A 23,945-nucleotide genomic window follows, 5' to 3' on the forward strand; every position below is an offset into this window, starting at 1 on the left:
AGACTGATCTCTGTGGTCCCTGTGACGTCTGGGATGACTTCTATGATATTCATCCCTTCCCAGAGTTCCATGTACTTCAGAATGAACTTGGAATCTGTCTTCCTCTACATATAGAGGGTTGCTTACAAGAGGCACAGCTTGCCTTTGTTCTATTGTTGTCATTCGATCACCATGAACTTGCTGGTCTGTTGAGATCTTCTGCAGCATAGCCATGATTGCAGCAAGGGAATCAGGTTGGGGTGGTCGTGTGGGATCCATAGCAGGGCTGCCATGTTCAGCCATGGCTTTGATTCCAATTTGATGTAGCCTAGGTGAAATAAATCTCACTTAGGACCAGGTTCTGTTTTAGGGTTGGCCGAATGGGCGTTTAGGGTAACTAGGGCAAAATTAGGGTTAGGAATGGGAGATTGAGTTAGGGTTTTATTGGGTAATGGTCTGCAGAATTTTAGGAGTCTATTAGAATAGGTTTTAATGAGGTTTGAATAAGAAATAGAAATTCAGAAATATTAGGGTTAGGGTTTTGGGTTTTCAGATTTAGGATCTAAGCTGAAACTAGGGTTTAGGAGCAGATTTAGGGGCTGGGCTTTAGGTCGAGTTTTCCTAGCAGGGAGGGGTGGTTCGCTGGACTTTGGTGGGGTTTTGATGGCTGGTTAGGTCTAGGCAGATCTTAGGGTTTCTGGGTTTTTATGTTGAGGGAGGGATTTAGGGTTTGTAGTGGATAGGTGAGGCTGCAACGAGATCGAGTGGGAGGGTTACTGTGATGGACCTGTGGTTAGGTTTTGAGTGTAATCGATGAGGGAATAGGGCTGTGATGAATGTAGATGAAGCTAGGGTTTGGGGAAGTCGATTAGGTTAGATGGAAATAAGAAGAAGAGATGATAAAAGTTGCGGAAATTGTAACTCTTCATCGGAATTGCAGAATTTCAGCAGCAAGAACCTTGAAGAACTTGAAGGAAGAAGAAGACGAACCTCCCGATCTGCAAGATGCAAGGAGTCGCCGGATTACTCCAGCCCTAGCCCTTGATATTACTCACAAGGGGTCTTGATATGACACACAAGACAGAGAAGCAAAGAAGAATCATGGCAGAAGAAGAAGAAACAAAATTTCAAACATAATAGGTGGGGAGCCTCCCACGAAATATCTATTTATAATAAAAAGGGGGCCTAAAGGCCTTACAAATAATCAATCTAAAGCAATCCTAATCAGATTAGGAGTTGGGATTCCTAATCTGAATCCTAATTATAAAACATAGAATAGACTTATACTCTAAATAGGAGTATAAGTGTAAACAACTAAAACAAATAAAATAAAATACTAATCCCTCTAAAATCGTGGAGGGGAACTAAGAAGATAAACCATGAAAAAGACGGTTTTAACCCTAGGCTAAAAAGAACAAACAAATAAAAAGGCTCCAACGAAAAATCAAAGAACAGCCAAATTAATCATGGTTTCGGCTTCTGCATCAACTCTCCCCGACTTAGAAACATTCATCTCCGATGAATGGGTGAAATCCATGCAACGCTCTGGCAACTTGGGGCTGAGCTTGTTGACTTCCTGAATGGGAGTACACGTACCATGCTTGTGTGAAGAAACTCGTCCACGAACCTTGTGATGAGGAGGAGGAAGTAACATGTGGCAGCAGCTTCAACACTTCCCTCGCAGAATTCTGTTGAAGTTATAACAGTGGGAATATGGTCTTCAAGTCGTGGGGCCTTCTCTTCGAAGAACCAAGGGGGCATCACAAAATCAATGTGTTCAACCTCCAAAGGGTCTTCAATATTTATAACCTTCTCATTCAGCCCCACCTCTTCAAGAACAGCAACTTGCTTGATACTGTCTCCCTGTGAAATGTTCCCAATTACCTTGTCACAATCAACCACATCATCCATGAGAATTGGAGCAATTGTATGGACACCTTGAGCACCACCATCTAGATCTTCAAGGTGACGGTCTAAGTCTTCATCACTATCGGGGTAGTGCATATATGCCATGCTCATCGTGCTCTTGGAGGTTTCCCTCCGCCTTGGCAGCCACATTAACAGTGTCTATGCTTTTGTGGGCAATCTTTGGCATAGTGCCCAAGTTCATTGCAATGGAAACACTTGTGGGGTTCATTGCTGTCCATGGGAGCTTTACCTTTATAATCAAGCACGTGGAGGACGGGAAGAACTACCATGAGTAGCTTCGATCGAGTAGGACCAGCAGAGAATTTCCAGTTCGATTGTGACTAGTGGTAGTAGACTTGAATGCTGAAAAAGTTTTGACAGCAGTACCCTCGGTGGAAGAATCAAATCCTCTATTCCCAACCAATAATTCTTCACCTTCAATGCCTTCTCAAAACAATCCTTGACGTCCGAACATCCACAACGCCAATAGCCCGAGGATGTCGGATCTCAATCCCAACCGGAATCGGGACAACATCCGAGTAGCACTTTCTATTGTGTCAGTGCGAGATGAGAGAGAGTCAAACTTTTGCATGTACTCGGATACAGTCATGTTCCTCGACGAAGGGAGTTGAATTGATCTTGCATCCGAGCGGTGTAGTGTCTTGGTAAGTACTTCTCTTTCAAATCATACTTCATATCCTCCCAATTGGTAGGTGCTTTACCTTCACGTTCTATGTCCCGCTCCTGCGCTTGCGCCACCGTTCTCGAGCGTAACCAATTAGTTTAGTGCGTGCGCCTCATCTTTCGGTCTTCGTGCAAATCATACCGATCAAAGTAGTCATCTAGGGCAGCAAGCCGGTCATAGAATTTTTGTGGATCACCATGCCCATCATACTCTTTCAATTCTAGCTTGACCTTCGTGTATCGAACCGCCGGTTAGTAGCTTCATCTCCAGTGAAGTAGGACCTCAAATATTCCTCAAAGTTAGGTCTTCGAGGTGCTTGTAGTTCTGTCCCCTGTCTTCTCTCGTAGTCATCTTTGTCATACCTACGTCGATCCCTGTAGTCTTGGTCATGTCTAGACCGATCTCTCGTGGTCCCCGTGACGTCCGGGATGACTTCTATGATATTCATCCCTTCCCGCAGTTCCATGTACTTGGAATGAACTTGGAATCTGTCTTCCTCTACATATAGAGGGTTGCTTACAAGAGGCACAGCTTGCCTTTGTTCTATTGTTGTCATTCGATCACCATGAACTTGCTGGTCTGTTGAGATCTTCGCAGCATAGCCATGATTGCAAGAAGGGAATCAGGTTGGGGTGGTCGTGTGGGATCCATAGCAGGGCTGCCATGTTCAGCCATGGCTTTGATTCCAATTTGATGTAGCCTAGGTGAAATAAATCTCACTTAGGACCAGGTTCTGTTTTAGGGTTGGCCGAATGGGCAGTTTAGGGTAACTAGGGCAAAATTAGGGTTAGGAATGGGAGATTGAGTTAGGGTTTTTATTGGGTAATGGTCTGCAGAATTTTAGGAGTCTATTAGAATAGGTTTTAATGAGGTTTGAATAAGAAATAGAAATTCAGAAATATTAGGGTTAGGGTTTTGGGTTTTCAGATTTAGGATCTAAGCTGAAACTAGGGTTTAGGAGCAGATTTAGGGGCTGGGCTTTAGGTCGAGTTTTCCTAGCAGGGAGGGGGTGGTTCGGCTGGACTTTGGTGGGGGTTTTGATGGCTGGTTAGGTCTAGGCAGATCTTAGGGTTTCTGGGTTTTTATGTTGAGGGAGGGATTTAGGGTTTGTAGTGGATAGGTGAGGCTGCAACTGAGATCGAGTGGGAGGGTTACTGTGATGGACCTGTGGTTAGGTTTTGAGTGTAATCTGATGAGGGAATAGGGCTGTGATGAATGTAGATGAAGCTAGGGTTTGGGGAAGTCGATTAGGTTAGATGGAAATAAGAAGAAGAGATGATAAAAGTTGCAGGAAATTGTAACTCTTACTGGAATTGCAGAATTTCAGCAGCAGCAACCTTGAAGAACTTGAAGGAAGAAGAAGACGAACCTCCCGATCTGCAAGATGCAAGGAGTCGCCGGATTACTCCAGCCCTAGCCCTTGATATTACTCACAAGGGGTCTTGATATGACACACAAGACAGAGAAGCAGCATCATGGCGGCAGCAGCAAGAAGAAACAAAATTTCAAACATAATAGGTGGGGGAGCCTCCCACGAAATATCTATTTATAATAAAAGGGGGCCTAAAGGCCTTACAAATAATCAATCTAAAGCAATCCTAATCAGATTAGGAGTTGGGATTCCTAATCTGAATCCTAATTATAAAACATAGAATAGACTTATACTCTAAATAGGAGTATAAGTGTAAACAACTAAAACAAATAAAATAAAATACTAATCCCTCTAAAATCGTGGAGGGGAACTAAGAAGATAAACCATGAAAAAGACGGTTTTAACCTAGGCTAAAAAGAACAAACAAATAAAAAGGCTCCAACGAAAAATCAAAGAACAGCCAAATTAATCATGGTTTGAAGCCGCATCAACTCTCCCGACTTAGAAACATTCATCTCCGATGAATGGGTGAAATCCATGCAACGCTCCGGCAACTTGGGGCTGAGCTTGTTGACTTCCGAATGGGAGTACACGTACCATGCTTGTGTGAAGAAACTCGTCCACGAACCTTGTGATGAGGAGGAGGAAGTAACATGTGGGCAGCGGCTTCAACACTTCCTCGCAGTCGTTTGAAGTTATAACAGTGGGAATATGGTCTTCAAGTCGTGGGGCCTTCTCTTGAAGAACCAAGGGGGCATCACAAAATCAATGTGTTCAACCTCCAAAGGGTCTTCAATATTTATAACCTTCTCATTCAGCCCCACCTCTTCAAGAACAGCAACTTGCTTGATCTTGTCTCCTGTGAAATGTTCCCAATTACCTTGTCACAATCAACCACATCATCCATGAGAATTGGAGCAATTGTATGGACACCTTGAGCACCACCATCTAGATCTTCAAGGTGACGGTCTAAGTCTTCATCACTATCGGGGGTAGTGCATATATGCCATGCTCATCGTGCTTCTTGAGGTTTCCTCTGCCTTGGCAGCCACATTAATGGTCTATGCTTTTGTGGGCAATCTTTGGCATAGTGCCCAAGTTCATTGCAATGGAAACACTTGTGGGGTTCATTGCTGTCCATGGGAGCTTTACCTTTATAATCAGCACGTGGAGGACGGGAAGAACTACCGTGAGTAGCTGATCGAGTAGGACCAGCGTAGAATTTCCGTTCGATTGTGACTAGTGGTAGTAGACTTGAATGCTGAAAAAGTTTTGACAAGTACCCTCGGTGGAAGAATCAAATCCTCTATTCCCAACCAATAATTCTTGACCTTCAATGCCTTCTCAAAACAATCCTTGACGTCCGAACATCCACAACGCCAATAGCCCCGAGGATGTCGGATCTCAATCCCAACCGGAATCGGGACAACATCCGAGTAGCACTTTCTATTGTGTCGATGCGAGATGAGAGAGAGTCAAACTTTTGCATGTACTCGGATACGTCATGTTCCTTGACGAAGGGAGTTGAATTGATCTTGCATCCGAGCGGTGTAGTGTCTTGGTAAGTACTTCTCTTTCAAATCATACTTCATATCCTCCCAATTGGTAGGTGCTTTACCTTCACGTTCTATGTCCCGCCGCGCTTGCGCCGTTCTCGAAGCAGAACCAATTAGTTTAGTGCGTGCGACTCATCTTTCGGTCTTGAGCAAATCATACCGATCAAAGTAGTCATCTAGGGCAGCAAGCCGTCATAGAATTTTGTGGATCACCATGCCCATCATACTCTTTCAATTCTAGCTTGACCTTCGTGTATCGAACCGCCGGTTAGTAGCTTCATCTCCGGTGAAGTAGGACCTCAAATATTCCTCAAAGTTAGGTCTTCGAGGTGCTTGATAGTTCTGTCCCTGTCTTCTCTGTAGTCATCTTTGTCATACCTACGTCGATCCCCTGTAGTCTTGGTCATGTCTAGACTGATCTCTGTGGTCCCTGTGACGCCCGGGATGACTTCTATGATATTCATCCCTTCCCCGAGTTCCATGTACTTAGAATGAACTTGGAATCTGTCTTCCTCTACATATAGAGGGTTGCTTACAAGAGGCACAGCTTGCCTTTGTTCTATTGTTGTCATTCGATCACCATGAACTTGCTGGTCATTGAGATCTTCTCGCAGCATAGCCATGATTGCAGCAAGGGAATCAGGTTGGGGTGGTCGTGTGGGATCCATAGCAGGGCTGCCATGTTCAGCCATGGCTTTGATTCCAATTTGATGTAGCCTAGGTGAAATAAATCTCACTTAGGACCAGGTTCTGTTTTAGGGTTGGCCGAATGGGCAGTTTAGGGTAACTAGGGCAAAATTAGGGTTAGGAATGGGAGATTGAGTTAGGGTTTTATTGGGTAATGGTCTGCAGAATTTTAGGAGTCTATTAGAATAGGTTTTAATGAGGTTTGAATAAGAAATAGAAATTCAGAAATATTAGGGTTAGGGTTTTGGGTTTTCAGATTTAGGATCTAAGCTGAAACTAGGGTTTAGGAGCAGATTTAGGGGCTGGGCTTTAGGTCGAGTTTTCCTAGCGGGGAGGGGGTGGTTCGGCTGGACTTTGGTGGGGTTTTGATGGCTGGTTAGGTCTAGGCAGATCTTAGGGTTTCTGGGTTTTTATGTTGAGGGAGGGATTTAGGGTTTGTAGTGGATAGGTGAGGCTGCAACTGAGATCGAGTGGGAGGGTTCTTGTGATGGACCTGTGGTTAGGTTTTGAGTGTAATCGATGAGGGAATAGGGCTGTGATGAATGTAGATGAAGCTAGGGTTTGGGGAAGTCGATTAGGTTAGATGGAAATAAGAAGAAGAGATGATAAAAGTTGCAGGAAATTGTAACTCTTCATGGAATTGCAGAATTTCAGCAGCAGCAACCTTGAAGAACTTGAAGGAAGAAGAAGACGAACCTCCCGATCGCAAGATGCAAGGAGTCGCCGGATTACTCCAGCCCTAGCCCTTGATATTACTCACAAGGGGTCTTGATATGACACACAAGACAGAGAAGCGGTATCATGGCGGCAGCAGCAAGAAGAAACAAAATTTCAAACATAATAGGTGGGGAGCCTCCCACGAAATATCTATTTATAATAAAAGGGGGCCTAAAGGCCTTACAAATAATCAATCTAAAGCAATCCTAATCAGATTAGGAGTTGGGATTCCTAATCGAATCCTAATTATAAAACATAGAATAGACTTATACTCTAAATAGGAGTATAAGTGTAAACAACTAAAACAAATAAAATAAAATACTAATCCCTCTAAAATCGTGGAGGGGAACTAAGAAGATAAACCATGAAAAAGACGGTTTTAACCCTAGGCTAAAAAGAACAAACAAATAAAAAGGCTCCAACGAAAAATCAAAGAACAGCCAAATTAATCATGGTTTCGGCTTCTGCATCAACTCTCCCCGACTTAGAAACATTCATCTCCGATGAATGGGTGAAATCCATGCAACGCTCTGGCAACTTGGGGCTGAGCTTGTTGACTTCCTGAATGGGAGTACACGTACCATGCTTGTGTGAAGAAACTCGTCCACGAACCTTGTGATGAGGAGGAGGAAGTAACATGTGGGCAGCAGCTTCAACACTTCCCTCGCAGAATTCTGTTGAAGTTATAACAGTGGGAATATGGTCTTCAAGTCGTGGGGCCTTCTCTTCGAAGAACCAAGGGGGCATCACAAAATCAATGTGTTCAACCTCCAAAGGGTCTTCAATATTTATAACCTTCTCATTCAGCCCCACCTCTTCAAGAACAAGCAACTTGCTTGATCTGTCTCCTGTGAAATGTTCCCAATTACCTTGTCACAATCAACCACATCATCCATGAGAATTGGAGCAATTGTATGGACACCTTGAGCACCACCATCTAGATCTTCAAGGTGACGGTCTAAGTCTTCATCACTATCGGGGTAGTGCATATATGCCATGCTCATCGTGCTCTTTGAGGTTTCCTCCGCCTTGGCAGCCACATTAACAGTCTATGCTTTTGTGGGCAATCTTTGGCATAGTGCCCAAGTTCATTGCAATGGAAACACTTGTGGGGTTCATTGCTGTCCATGGGAGCTTTACCTTTATAATCGACGTGGAGGACGGGAAGAACTACCGGAGTAGCCTTGATCGAGTAGGACCAGCAGAGAATTTCCGATTCGATTGTGACTAGTGGTAGTAGACTTGAATGCTGAAAAAGTTTTGACAGTACCCTCGGTGGAAGAATCAAATCCTCTATTCCCAACCAATAATTCTTGACCTTCAATGCCTTCTCAAAACAATCCTTGACGCCCGGAACATCCACAACGCCAATAGCCCCGAGGATGTCGGATCTCAATCCCAACCGGAATCGGGACAACATCCGAGTAGCACTTTCTATTGTGTCGGTGCGAGATGAGAGAGAGTCAAACTTTTGCATGTACTCGGATACGTCATGTTCCCTTGACGAAGGGAGTTGAATTGATCTTGCATCCGAGCGGTGTAGTGTCTTGGTAAGTACTTCTCTTTCAAATCATACTTCATATCCTCCCAATTGGTAGGTGCTTTACCTTCACGTTCTATGTCCCGCTCGCCTTGCGCCACCGTTTCTGCGGAACCAATTAGTTTAGTGCGTGCCGTCTCATCTTTCGGTCTTCGAGCAAATCATACCATCAAAGTAGTCATCTAGGGCAGCAAGCCAGTCATAGAATTTTTGTGGATCACCATGCCCATCATACTCTTTCAATTCTAGCTTGACCTTACGTGTATCGAACCGCGGTTAGTAGCTTCATCTCCAGTGAAGTAGGACCTCAAATATTCCTCAAAGTTAGGTCTTCGAGGTGCTTGAGTAGTTCTGTCCCTGTCTTCTCTGTAGTCATCTTTGTCATACCTACGTCGATCCTCGTAGTCTTGGTCATGTCTAGACCGATCTCTCGTGGTCCCCGTGACGTCCGGGGATGACTTCTATGATATTCATCCCTTCCTGCAGTTCCATGTACTTCAGAATGAACTTGGAATCTGTCTTCCTCTACATATAGAGGGTTGCTTACAAGAGGCACAGCTTGCCTTTGTTCTATTGTTGTCATTCGATCACCATGAACTTGCTGGTCTGTTGAGATCTTCTGCAGCATAGCCATGATTGCAGCAAGGGAATCAGGTTGGGGTGGTCGTGTGGGATCCATAGCAGGGCTGCCATGTTCAGCCATGGCTTTGATTCCAATTTGATGTAGCCTAGGTGAAATAAATCTCACTTAGGACCAGGTTCTGTTTTAGGGTTGGCCGAATGGGCAGTTTAGGGTAACTAGGGCAAAATTAGGGTTAGGAATGGGAGATTGAGTTAGGGTTTTATTGGGTAATGGTCTGCAGAATTTTAGGAGTCTATTAGAATAGGTTTTAATGAGGTTTGAATAAGAAATAGAAATTCAGAAATATTAGGGTTAGGGTTTTGGGTTTTCAGATTTAGGATCTAAGCTGAAACTAGGGTTTAGGAGCAGATTTAGGGGCTGGGCTTTAGGTCGAGTTTTCCTAGCAGGGAGGGGGTGGTTCGGCTGGACTTTGGTGGGGTTTTGATGGCTGGTTAGGTCTAGGCAGATCTTAGGGTTTCTGGGTTTTTATGTTGAGGGAGGGATTTAGGGTTTGTAGTGGATAGGTGAGGCTGCAACTGAGATCGAGTGGGAGGGTTACTGTGATGGACCTGTGGTTAGGTTTTGAGTGTAATCTGATGAGGGAATAGGGCTGTGATGAATGTAGATGAAGCTAGGGTTTGGGGAAGTCGATTAGGTTAGATGGAAATAAGAAGAAGAGATGATAAAAGTTGCAGGAAATTGTAACTCTTACTGGAATTGCAGAATTTCAGCAGCAGCAACCTTGAAGAACTTGAAGGAAGAAGAAGACGAACCTCCCGATCTGCAAGATGCAAGGAGTCGCCGGATTACTCCAGCCCTAGCCCTTGATATTACTCACAAGGGGTCTTGATATGACACACAAGACAGAGAAGCAGCAGCAGTCATGGCGGCAGCAGCAAGAAGAAACAAAATTTCAAACATAATAGGTGGGGGAGCCTCCCACGAAATATCTATTTATAATAAAAGGGGGGGCCTAAAGGCCTTACAAATAATCAATCTAAAGCAATCCTAATCAGATTAGGAGTTGGGATTCCTAATCTGAATCCTAATTATAAAACATAGAATAGACTTATACTCTAAATAGGAGTATAAGTGTAAACAACTAAAACAAATAAAATAAAATACTAATCCCTCTAAAATCGTGGAGGGGAACTAAGAAGATAAACCATGAAAAAGACGGTTTTAACCCTAGGCTAAAAAGAACAAACAAATAAAAAGGCTCCAACGAAAAATCAAAGAACAGCCAAATTAATCATGGTTTCGGCTTCTGCATCAGTGCCTCTATGGGCAGATTACAATATATAAGCTCAAGTATTGAGCCCAAAAATAGAGACAGTAAAATAGTAAGTCCCTTATAAGGCTGAGACTTGGATTACAAGCAAGAAACTAAAATAGAAACTCTAAGTTTGCAAGGTTTCTAAATTAGAAACTCAAAAAATAGAAACAAGCAACTTAATAAAAATAGAAACTAATTAAACTCCTATATCCCTCAGTCCCTCACACATAGTCAAACTTGAGTCTTCTAATAAGTCTTCACGCAATCTGGTCTTGGGCCCCACAAGGTCTTCTAGTAATATTCTCACCAAGGCAAATATGGGGTTGTGACACTGTTCACGTGAACAGTATTTTGGCCTCTTCTTCTTCATGTTTTGATCTACATCAGTGCCTTTCCTACTTTCATCTTTCTTAAGGCTTCTTTAACTTCAAACACCGTAACATTTCATATATTTCTATGGCGAGTGGTGTCTTAATGATAAATGCATCTTCCGGGCCATTGTTACTTGAAATGTCTCCATTTAGTAGGCGGTAGAAATACTCCTTACATCTCTTCATAATATCCTCATCCCTTACTAGCAGTCTACCATCATCACTTTTAATACATCTAACATGATCGAAGTCTCTACTCTTCCTTTCCCTCATTTTAGCTATCTAATAGATAACTTTTTCTCCTTCCTTTGTGTTCAGATGGTTATAGAGATCTTCATATTTCTTTGCTCTTGCTTTCCCCACAATCTTCTTAGCTTCATTTTTGACAGACTTATACATTTTTTAATCCTCTACATCCTTAGTCCTTTGCCAAGTTTTGAAGCTAGCTTTCTTAGTCTTAATGGCTGCTTGAACCTCATCATCCCACCACTAAGTCTCCCTAGTGGGATGATGTTTTCATTTCGATTCTCGTAGGACATCTTTAGCAACCTTCTTAATACAAGTTGTCATCCCATTCCACATCGTGTTATTGTCTCCCTCAAAGTCCCACTTTCCTTGTTTGACCACTTTTTCAGTGAATGAATTCAAGGTAACCCCCCTTTAAGCTCCACCACCTTAACCTAGGGCAAATAGGCTACCCTTCCTTACGATCCTGCGGAGTGAGGCATATATCCATGACTACTAGTCTATGCTGAGTGGATAGGCTGTCCCCTGGTATCACCTTACAATCCTTGCAAAGTAATCTATCGGACCTTCTAGTTAGGAAGAAATCTATTTGGCTACTACGATGCCCACTTTTATAGGTGACTATATGTTCCTCTCTCTTTTCAAAACAAGTGTTTAAAATGGATAAATCATAAGCGATGGTAAAATCTGAAACTGAGATCGCCTCATCATTCCTCTCGCCAATACCATAACCCCTATGTGCACGTTCATAACTTCTATGGTCTCTCCTAAGTCCTAACATGTCCATTCAGATCACCCCCCCTATAATAATCTTTTCTCCTTGGCCAAAACCTTGCACTAAACCCAAGGTTAAAAAAGCCATAAGCATGACACATACCAGCAGACGAGATACAATCAAACATGAGTAAAAGAAACCTACAATGAAATAGAGATCGAGTTCAGGCACAACAAAGCAAAGCAAAGAAATAAACACACTACTAGATCTGGTCATACAACACCCTACCTGACTCACTGGGAGAATATATATGCAATAGTTTATAATATAATAAGGATTACCCCTAATGGATTAGACTGATAATCTCAACACTTAAAAGGCACATAACAGGATAAAAGGTTCTAAACATTTAATATGTGAAACAACTCAAACAATACTAAATAATACGTATACAGATGAAGGAACTTAAATATAGGATATGGCAGATCAATCAAAGCAATGTCAATCACGCAAAGAAAAGAACTGTTAGCATAGAATAATGTAATAAACTACCTCAGATTCCGCTCATGTACCTTAAGAACCTATAGATGTTTGTAATTGTGATGAACCATATCTAACATTTGATAATTATGAAATGGTTTTTAATTTTATGTTTATTCATTCCTAATGCATATTTTAGTTGTTTTGATTGAATTATGTGTGTTTATATTAGAAAGTATACAACAATGTATAATGTACACTACCAACCTAGGCTCCGAAAACAAACTACCATTTGGGGTGTGTTTTTTATCATCTAAGGGTTCCACTATATTTAGAGGGCCTAAAATAGGGTTGCCCAGAAGTTTTGGGACCTAATTTGGCCATTTGGGTTTTGAAACCAGCAGTTGAGACCTGCACCCGAAATTTGCCAGGTTTCTGCCGAAATTCTAAATATTTCGGTTTTGGCTCGAAACCAAAACTTCAAAACCAAAACTTGCAAGTCCCATTCATTTTCAGAGATGGAGAGCTGATTGACATTTGCAGCACTCTTAAGCAATTTTAACATTAGATTTTCTAATTTTAATTGAACTACAGATCTTTGTAAGTCGCAGCTGTCATCATTGTATAATAAATGCATAATTAGAATGACTTGGGGCGTATACTGTTCTAAATTTTATAATTGCCCAACTAGCTTTTTGTTTATCTAATCCTCTGTAATTTAAATGTGGACTTTATTCTCAACAAAGTAGGAAATGGTGAAGGAAAGATCACACTACATTGAATAAGTCTTTAAAAGTTGGTTTCAACATGAATTATACAGTTAATAGAGTAAGATTTAAATATAATTGCATCCAAATATTGTTTCACAAAGGAATGGAAATCCCACATGTTAGAGGTGGTGGCCACCGAAGTCCTTGTGAAGGGATCATGCCAAATAATGAATTCTTCAAGCAGCATATCAGAATAGAAGTTGGAGATGGGCATGAACAATATTTGGAATGCTCCCCGGTGTTTAGATGAGACCCTGGTGTAAGGATTCCCAACCATTTATGATACGGCAACTAACAAGAGGCTAAAAAAGCAGACTGTATTTGGAGGGATACGATAAAAGCAATATGGGCAACTAAGATTCAGAAACTTAAAATGATTGGGAAGTCCAACAACTAAATAATGTTCAACGAGTAATGTTTATTTTTCCCATCTTTTAATTAACTGTTCCTTTACCATTAATATGTTTGGTTTGTTTGGAGATGAGGGATATGTTGCAAGGTACTAAAATTCGGGTCTCGGTACCAACTCGGCTCTTGGAAAAACCGAGACGAGTCGAGATCTCGGCGAGTTGGTGCATTTTTTTTTTTCCAACTCGAAGCCTCAACTTTGGGTCAACCCGAGATCCGAGATCTCGCCGAGATATATCGAGTTTTGTCAAGTTGGGTAAGGTATTTAAGTGGTAGGTGAGTTAAAAAAATGGGTCGAATAGAGATCCAAACCGAGATCCGAGATCTCGCCAAGATATTGCACTTTTGAGACTCGCAGGCAATCTTGTCTCTGCTTTTCCAAAAACCCGCAGGCAATCTCGTCTCGGCTTTTCCAAAAACCGAGAAACTCGGCGAGATCGCGAGTTCTCGAACTATGATATGTTGGTTGCACTTTAAAGTATTGAGGGGCTGTTTTAGGCCAAGAAAGATCAGAACTTTGGTAGGACAGATGGCCCTGACTTGTAATTTCTGCAGAAATAACTGAGTGTAGGACTCGAAAGAAATTGCCGAGCTTCCAATAATAAGGTTGAGTCTGCTTATGTTGTGTGCAGAAAAGCTGAGGTGTACTGTGGGCTTCTATCTGCAAAAAGTCCAGATAGTGATCTATTTCTTTCTGGAAATAAATCAAATAATAAGAAGTTGGCTTCATATGTTCCTCTGTGTTTGGGTGGTTTTCTTAGTTGTTTTGGCTTCTCTTTATATGTCTCTGTAAATGTTTAGTGCACCTTTATGCTATTTAATTATAAACTGACATTCAAGTAAAAAAGATTTCTTTTCGTATGCTGCTCTACTTGGTTCTACCTATTTATAAACCAGTGCTGATCCATGGTTTTCGTGATCTATTTAGCCTCGAATGTTTGGTCAAAACTAAGATATGTTCACAATTGATTGTAATTTCTGCTTTACCTGATATGGGTGATAATACGCTTGCAGGCAGGACAGGATGAGAGATTTCCCGGGAGAGGTAGGACACTTGGTTCTAGCAGAAATCAAGCAGCCTCAACCGTGAATTCTGATTCAAGCCTACAAGATAGGCTCTTAGACAACAGCAGCTTAGATTATCTATCAGAAGTGGCAGAATCTGGTATAGGACAGAGGGTCTCCGATGATAGGTATTTGAATGGTCCGTTAAAATGTTCCTTTGGACATGCTTATAACTTGACAGTGCTTAAAAAGATTCCCATGGTTGAAAAGCTTTGGCCGTGGCTTCATCATCCTAAAAGGCTTGTTAGCTTCTTTCAATACATAAGGATTACTCCTGAAACTTTTTCCAAGTACTCAAAAGTCAAAACTATTAATCTAGCACTTGAAAATCCCACCGTGTGTTTGTGAATTTGATGCTGCCATGGGTCTGAGACACCAAAATAAGTACTCAGGTAAGCCAGCCAATTTAATTAGATAAGAGAAAAGAGTGTGAATCAGACTCCAAGAGAACCAGTGTTGAATCTGAAGTTCAGTCTAAAACAGTGACATCAATAAAATGAATTAAATAATGGTGCTTGTTTGAAGGAAAGTCAAAGCAGGTCTGTATTGTTAGCATAGTTATCATGGCGTCTAGGAGACCAAAGGCGTTGGAGAGGGCCTGGATGCAAGGCGACCAGGACGACCAAGGCACCTGTCTAGGTGATCAAGGCGACACTAGGTGTCAAGGTGCCTGGACACCAAGGCGGTTGCCTAGGCGATGCCTTAACTATGATTAGTGACAGGAATAAAGAAATCAACAGGATGATAGAGATAGCTTGTAGACGTGATCAGCAAGGAGCAAGGTTTTAGTAATCAGGAATCGGTCTTGGCCAATACCGATATTGGTTGCCCTGAATCGGGCTGGATTTGCCCCTGCTTTTTAACAAAGAATCGGTTTGTATTACCTTTTTATCCTGAGGTAGTACCAGTGAATTTGTATCGGATTGGCCAAGAATCGGGATTGCCCTCGGCCGATACTGATCCAATCCGGGCGATCTGCTGATCCGAGAGATTCCTTGAACCATGGCAAGGAGAGAGGAGTAAAACGGATTAAACAGATAAGAGGATCTAAGATTGAATCTGTGAGAGATCTGTTCTTTTTTTTTCCTTTCAATTTTTATTTTTTATTTTTTTTACATTCTTTTTCCAAGAGTTGTCAACTGACTCCTACAGAAAATAAACAATATAAATAGGACTTTAGCCTAATTGACCCTATCTAAATTGCCTTTCATAAAAAGAAAAGTTAATACTGACCCGCTTATTACATTAGTCTACCTCCTGCGACTCTCCTTCTAAAGAAAATAAACAATATAATAAGTAGGACTCTAGCCTAATTGATCCTATCTAAATAGCCTTTCATAAAAAGAAAAATTAATACTGCCCCGCTTATTACATTAGTCTACCTCCTGCCAGGCCCCATTACAGCAAGCTAAAAACAAAAGAGAACTCACAGCCAACTCTATAAAAATCATTCTATGTAGAGACCCTGCATAATACAGTGATTCCCTTTAATAGAACTGGATCTGATACCTGTGATTTTTTTATGTGGATTATATGGCATCAGAAGTCGGAACTTGATTGGATAGAGCTCTAAAAATTTGACAATCATTTTTATTTATTCGCCTCCTAGCTCTGATACCATGTTACAACTGTTATCCTAAAAGCTTGAGCTGTTAAGTAAGGGCTACAACAATGTATAGCAACACACATCAACATTTGCATTTGGGTACTGTGGTTTTTGAACTATCTTTTACTCCTGGCATGTAATTAACTCAATTGTAACTCAATTGATATCATATGCAGTAATCAATCAAATATGTATACACACATAAAAGCCATCCTGTACAAACATATCCTTCCTATTTTATTTATTGATTTAAACTGGTTGCTGTTTTGTTATCTGATGGCTGACGTTTTGTTCTTCATTGTTCTCTTTTCCTTCTAGGCGCTCAGCTGTAGATAGTGTTGCAGCAGTTGGAGGAGGTCATACACGTACCCAGGTTCCTATTTTGATATAGAAGGCATACAGTTAATTTTCATGGGTTCATTTAATTCTCACTCTCTTTCTTTTTTGTTCCTAAAATTTAGGGTTCAGTTACCTTTGATGAAGAGGTCCAAAAACTAGTGACAATGGGTTTTGAGAAGGTAAGCTCCATCATCCTTGTGTGACCTTTGTTGATTTGTTCTGTTAGGAAAATTTTCATTACAATGATACATTTAAACAAAATTTATTCCCCTAGCTAACTTGATGGGGGATTTGACGGTGAAGAAAAATTCAATCAACAAAATAATATGACTAATATGAAGCCAAAGGAATTCAAGATGGTTATATAATAGTTCTTAATATCTACTTGTTGTAATTGTATAGACTTGAACTTGAGTTTCATTAAAATACTGAGCTAGATTTGAGGTTTCAGTAGGATAGGTCATTTTGACCCCGTCCAAATCAAATATTTCCTTGAAATAGTCGGAATTTGGTAAAAAAATTGAAAAATTGTGAACGAAGGGAAATTAAGGGAAATGCTTGGAATTTAGCAATGAAACTTTAATGGATGCTTATTTGAGCATAATAACACATGTATGAATAGTTAGACCGGAAAAACAAAATACAACTAAAATTGGTAGTTTTGTTATGCACCTTATTTTGTTATTGTATGACTAATGTATTGTGTCCTTTCACCCATATAAGTTATTATGTGCAGAAGCATAGGGAGAGGGAACCTATGTACCCTAAGATAAGATGGTGGAGACTAAAAGGGGAGTCCCTAAGCACATTTATTGAAAATGTGGTCAAACAAGGAAAGTGGGACTTTGAAGGAGACACCACTGTGATGTGGAACAAGATGATGACTTGTATTAAGAGGTTTGCCAAAGAAGTTCTAGGGGAAGCAAAGGGTAGGTGTCAGACTTCTAGGGAGACTTGGTGGTGGGTTAAGGATGTCCAAGCAGCCATCAAGACCAAGAAAGAGAGGTTTAAGACATGACAACGGACTAAAGAAACAGATGATAAAAAGAGGTATAACGAGGCCAGAAACAAGGCTAAGAAGATGGTGGGGATGGCTAGGGTGAGGAAATATGAGGAGCTCTATATTAATCTAAACGCAAATGAAGGGGAAAACTATTTATAAAATTAATAAAATGAGAGAAAGGAAGAGTAGAAATTTCGACCAGGTGAGATGTATAAAAGGGGAGGATGGAAGAGTGTTGTTAAGGAATAAGGACATTGTGAGGAGGTGGGATGAGTATATTTGTGAACTTCTAAATGGAGATGGTTCGAATATGACGGAATTGGTTGACTACATTATTCATCAAGACACCACACATCATAGATATGTTTGAAGGGTTGGTGTGGCGGAAGTTAAAGAAGTCTTAAGAAAGATGAAAGTACGCAAGGCACCAGGCCTAGATGAGATCCCAATAGAATTGTGGAAGGCCCTCAGAGTATGTGGGGTATATTGGTTAACTGAGTTATTTAATAAGATTATGATCATAAGGAAAATACGAGATGATTGGAGGAGAAGCATTTTAGATCTAGTCTACCAAAATAAGGGTGATGTCCAGAGTTGCAATAACTATAGAAGCATGAAACTTTAGGAGAAGGTTATTGAAGCCCGCTTGAGGAGAGAGACTTATATCTCGAAGAATCAATTTGGTTTTATGCCAGGTAGATCCACGACAGAAGCTATCTACCTATTGAGGAGGCTCATGGAAAGATGTAGAGCTAGCAAGAAGGATCTCCATATGGTCTTTATAGACCTAGAGAAAGCCTATGACAGAGTCCCTAGAGATTTAATTGGGCATGTTCTTGCAAAGAGAGCAGTGTTGAATAAATATATAGAGGTAATTAAAGATATGTATGAGAGTGTGGTGACTAGTGTGAGATCTATAAAAGATCAAGGCAAGGAATTCCCAATTACGGTTGGGTTACATCAAAGATCAGCCTTAAGACCTTATTTGTTTGCGCTTATCATAGATGAATTAACCAAGAACATCCAAGTTGAGGTACCGTAGTGTATGCTCTTCGCCGATGATATCGTTTTGGTGGATGAGACAAAAGCAGGGATTAACACTAAGTTTGAGATGTGGAGATCGACCTTGGAAACAAGAGGCTTTAAGATTAGTAGATCAAAAACGGAGTATATGATGTGTAACTTTAGTCACACTATGATGGATGATGACATGGTGAAAATTGAGGAGAGAGAGAGATACCGCCAAGTGACTATTTCAAATATCTGGGGTCTATCATACACAAAGAAGGTGACATAGGTGATGATGTTTCATAACAAATTAAAGTGGGGTGGATGAAGTGAAGAGGTGCGACCCATAGTTCAAGAACTCGCCGAGATCTCAGTAATATCTCAGTTTTTGAAAAAATCGAGACAAGATTGAAGGTGAAATGTAGAAATGCAATGTCTCGGCCGAGATCTCGGTGGTCTCGGTCATCTCTGTGGGAAACCTTGGTATATAAACACTTATTTATGCAAACCTCGGTATACAGACACTTGTTCATTTAAGTAAATGTTTTTATATTTGTTATTTCAATTACTTAAGATATTATTCATATATAAGCAAATACCCCCTATTTGAATCCAATAAAAATAGTTAAAAAAATCAAATTCCAAAAAGATAAAAAGTCAACCCCCCCCCCCCTCCCGCGGGGTTCAAGAACAAAAACTGGATTTTCGACGGTAGGTGCAATTTTCAACCTTCTAATGTTGGGGTTCTTCTCAAATCTAAAAATTCCATGAATCTTAATATAGTAAAACATTGCTAAAAACCAAAAGTGTGGTAAAATATTCATTTATTTTGATGTCCAAAAAAATCTTTTCATTCAGAACGGTTTTGACAGCATTCGCGCACACCAAATTAAGTTTGACCGATGCATAACTCCTTCAATATAAATCTGATTTAAGCAATCTTGGACTTGTTGGAATAACATTTCCTTCACATAAAGTGATGTGGACATGTTCATGACATTTAAGTGCCCACAAGCTGCTACACCGCAGATACAGCCACCAGTGTAATAACATTTCCTTCACTACCACTCCCTTTTCTATATTGTGTAAGTGGAACTTTGTTTTCTAATAGTTTATTAATTCCTAGAGGCTGGAAGGCCAAGAGGTTTAGCTACATATGTGATGCTTGACTTGCAGTTACGAGTTGAACCAAAAAGAGAAGAGAAGAAAAAAAAAGGAAGAAGAAGAGGAGGAGAGTTTGCGAGAACGAGTTAGAGAGGGTTTGGCATCTATCCACTCTATGTTAATATTGATACTTAAAACCAAATTACAATAGTACCCTTACATCCTAGCATATATGCCCATATGACCCTATTACACTGTTTCCCATTATACCCTTGCAGTATTTCAACAGTCATCCTCAAGCTGCGGAGTAGATATCATACATGCCAGCTTGATCAAGAGGGTATGAAACTGTAAAGCATCAATCCTTTTGACTAACATATCAGCCAACTAGTCACTTATCTTACACGAAGGGTGTGTAAAAAACATTTGGAATCGATCTTCTCCTTCATGAACATGTCCACATCACTTTCTGTCAGTGTCGAGTTCCAATTGTATTGGGTTATGCCAAATGTCAGACTAAAGGAGTTGAAAATTGGTGAGAAAAGTAATTTCTTTTAAAAAACTTCTGGCACTAAAAATACGAAAGGAAGAATCTAATACCATACAGTTGAAGATGAGCCATTAAATTTTGACATGTGGACCATCCTGAGGTTATCCTATTCATCCATGCATTAGAATGATTAAATCAGCCCTCTATGTGGGAGAAACAGATACCTGTGAAGAAAATACTTTCCATCTATGGGATTAGAACTACTACGTAACTCTGGAGGCCTTGTGTTACTAATAGAACTTACTAAAACCGCTGCCAAGTACTAAACAACGAATCAAATTATAGAGGAGAACCACCCAGAGCTGAATACCGTAGCCTTGATCGGTTTTGCATAATTCCAGAATTGTCATTGTACTCAAATAGTTAGTATCCATAATATAGCATTGTTCCAGCTAGCTAACTCTAATTGTTTTCAAAGAAACTAAATCAGAAGACTTGTAGTTCCATCTTTAGGATCATCACCTTCTTGACAAGTTCCCATGGGAGGAGTTCTATATTGAGTCAATGAGGGAGTGAGAAAAGACTACGTGACTTATGATTTAATAGGAGATATGGACTTAGATAGAGGCAAAAAGGATTCATGAAGCTGGCTCTGGGATTTCATGATGTTGTTGGATAGAGATGTACATGGGTGGGCATGTGTGTGTGCAATAATTTGTTGAACAATAGATCTAGGTAACATAGGAATCTTTCACGTGGTAGGTAGGTGGTGGTGGACCAAAAGGGGTTTCATGTGTTTTCCGTATCACCTTTCATGTGGTACTCTTTAAGTGGTCCCTTATGTTGCTGGCTCAGGAAGCCAATTTTGTAGGGCATTTGATGCAGATCAGCTTCAAGAGCATCCAGATAGGTACTCTAAAGTACTAGAGGAAGAAGAAGAAGATCTTGAACCACTCTTGAAACACTTGACTTAGTTGTTTACTCAGTGCTGTAACTGGGTTATCTTAGTCCTTGACTCAGCTTGCAGTTCATCTTTCAACCAGTTTAGCTGGTTCTGTTCCAGGTTTCTGGTCCAATCATAAACCAGATCTTGGATGGGCTTTATTTAGTTAGTCTAGATCCTTGTATTTCTGTTCTATTCTAAGTAGTGGTTTAGGCCCATTAAGTCCATGCCCATATTCTGTCCTTTCTTTTTTAGAGTTTGACACTTGATAACTCTACTCTATATATTATTGTAAGAGCCATAGAGTACCCCATCGATTTTATTAATGATTAAAGATGGCTTTTCCAGTTCTTCTGTGTGACTCAGAATTTGGTTATGGGATTCAACTATTTTGTTGGTGAGACTCCAATACTGTCGGTGGGATTCCAGCAAGGCTAGGTGAGAAGCCTGGTCATATCCTTACAACAACAACAACTCAGCCTTATCCCAACTAAATGGGATCGGCTACATGGATTCTTGCCCTCCAATCAGTTCTATTATTATTCTGTTTTTTTTTCACTTTTGAGCTCCATCAATCAAGTCACCCCTTTAATTTTTCTGTTTTACAGTTTTCCAGATTTACTTTCTCAATCTGAAATTGATATTTCCTTAAGTTATAGATCTGAGATCACAAATCTGTCTTTAGATTTGTTAATCACAGTTCAGTCCGAATTACAGGGGTTACATCAAGGGTCAGCTTTAAGCCCTTATCTGTTTGCGCTTATCGTGGATGAGTTAACCAAAGACATCCAAGATGAGGTACCTTGGTGCATGCTTTTTGCTGATGACATTGTTTTGGTGGATGAGACAAAGGCTGGGATTAATGCCAAACTGGAGTTATGGAGATCAAACTTGGAATCAAAAGGACTAAAAATAAATAGAACGAAGACAGAATATATGATTATGTAATTTTAGCAACTCTGGGATGGAGAATGAGGGGGTGAAAGTTGATGGGACAGAGATTCCCCAAAGTAGCCATTTTAGGTATCTAGGATCGATTATTAGTATGGAAAGTGATATAGAAGGTGATGTCTCACAGAGGATTAAAGTAGCGGGGATGAAGTGGAGAAGGGCAACCGGAGTTTTATGTGATCAACGGATCCCTTTAAAGCTTAAAGGAAAGTTTTACAGAACAATCATAAGACCAGCTATGATATATGGTGCAAAGTGTTGGGCAGTTAGAAGTGTTATTATAGACAAGCTAAGCGTAGCGGAGATGAGGATGTTGAGATGGATGAGTGGCAAACCAGGAAGGATAAAGTAAGGAATGACCATATTAGAGCTGGTTTGGGAGTAGCCCCGATTCAAGTTAAGCTTTGAGAAAGCTGTTTGAGGTGGTATGGCCATGTCCATTGTAGGCCTTCGGACGTCCCAGTTTGGAGGAGTGACTTGATTCAGATTGAAGGTACTAAAAGAGCTAGAGGCAGGCCTAAAATGACCCTAGGAGAAGTGGTGAGGAAAGACATGCATAGTTTAGGTCTCATCTCTAGTATGACGTCGAATAGAGCTGATTGGAGGGTAAGGATCCATGTAGCCAACCCGTGTTAGGTTGTTTAATTGACTTTTGTTGCGATGTTGTGTTTCTTTTCTTCTACTTTGTTTTAACATTGTGTCGAAGGATCCATGTAGCCGACCCCATTTAGTTGGGATAAGGCTAAGTTGTTGTTGTTGTTTGTTGTAGTTCAATCCGAAGTCTGGCCATTCCTAGGGTTTCAGAATTGAAATCTGAGTTCAGATCATTATGGTCCCAATCTCCTGGAACTCTTTTGATCAATAGCTTATTCTTTAAGCTGCTGATTTCTGATGTGATTAAAGATTAGCTTGCTTTGGTTATGATTCAGATCCGTTCACTGATCCATTATTATCATCCTTGATTTTGATTAGTTTCTGCCCAATAATTTGCAAGTTACTTGAGTTCCTAGTTTTTAGTGATCTTAAGTTACTAATTCTGTAACAGTGCTGGTTCTTGAGATCCAAGTATCCAACCATTGGATTCTTAAAACTCGATCTCAAGTTATTAATTTTTCCCTTTATGATATGGTTGTTTTTATATTTGCAGCGATTCTGGTTTGTATTGTGTTTCTTATCTAAATCTTTAGGCTTTAGAAACCCATCAGCATTTCTTTACTTAAAATTGTGATCCAAATGACTGGCATTAGTTAAGGAAACAAAATATACTGTGAGGGCAGATGATATAACAGGAGAATTTAACATTGGCCAATGTTAACCGCCCAAAAAAAAAACATTGGCCAATGTATAGAGTACCTTTACCCTAGTTTTTGCTCAGAATGAATATTGTAACATTCCTAAAATATTTGAAATCTTTTATTCGTTGCATTTATTTAAGGGTTCTATAATTGATCTCCTTGTATCCCTTTGTAAGTTGCAACTACAATTTATATCTGGCATGTATTGATGAACAAGGATTTCTGATGCAGACACAAGCAGAAGTGGCTCTTGCAGCGGCTGATGGAGATACAAATGTTGCAGTGGAAATTCTCATGAGCCAGCATACATGTATTTAAGCAGCTATCTCCATATATATTTATGGGAAATGTTCTCTGAGCTGGGGGCACAGGCTGCGCCTAGACACATGGGGGGTGGTCGAAATGACCACCCTGCCCCCCTGAATGGTGGAAATGCCGCCCCCATGTGTCTGGGTACAGCCTGCGCTGCTGCACAGAGAACATCGACCCTATATTTGTTTTGTGCTTACCATGTCTTTGCTTTGCTGACTTGGTTTTTGTTTGTCTAATGTTCAGAGTTAGATTGCAAATCAAGCTTGTAGATTTCAAGGCAGGTACACGCGACTGAAGAGTTTTTCATGCCAGGAATTCTTGGGCTCCACCATGTCTATTTTGATGGAGTTCTGCACTCTTGGGCATTGTATTATCTGATTGCAAGTGTAACCGAACTAGATGCAGTAGGCAGAAGGATCATGAAAGGGGGGGGGGTGAGAGGGTTGGGAATAGGGTTGACCTGTTACAAAACAACTTGGTTTTAACTTTTTTCTAAA

At 40.6% G+C, this 23,945-nt stretch overlaps 1 protein-coding gene across 3 annotated transcripts in view; it reads left to right on the forward strand.

Annotated features, from left to right (window-relative positions):
- The window catches only part of LOC122647829 (rhomboid-like protein 15), a 43,300-nt gene extending 19,427 nt beyond the window's left edge, over positions 1–23,873 (forward strand). For 2 of the 3 annotated variants that reach the window (XM_043841134.1, XM_043841138.1), the window contains exons 9-13: positions 14,347–14,525; positions 16,322–16,376; positions 16,465–16,521; positions 23,368–23,457; positions 23,694–23,873. In XM_043841134.1, coding sequence (XP_043697069.1) covers positions 14,347–14,525; positions 16,322–16,376; positions 16,465–16,521; positions 23,368–23,454 — 378 coding nt within the window. In that variant the 3' untranslated portion in view covers positions 23,455–23,457; positions 23,694–23,873. Of the gene's footprint in view, positions 1–14,346; positions 14,526–16,321; positions 16,377–16,464; positions 16,522–23,367; positions 23,458–23,688 lie in introns of all 3 variants that reach the window. The other variant, XM_043841143.1, reaches the window with a different exon arrangement.
- Positions 23,874–23,945: the final 72 nt, after the last annotated feature.

This window comes from Telopea speciosissima, chromosome 1 (assembly GCF_018873765.1).
Source record: "Telopea speciosissima isolate NSW1024214 ecotype Mountain lineage chromosome 1, Tspe_v1, whole genome shotgun sequence".
In the NCBI taxonomy this organism is placed as follows: Eukaryota; Viridiplantae; Streptophyta; class Magnoliopsida; order Proteales; family Proteaceae; genus Telopea; species Telopea speciosissima.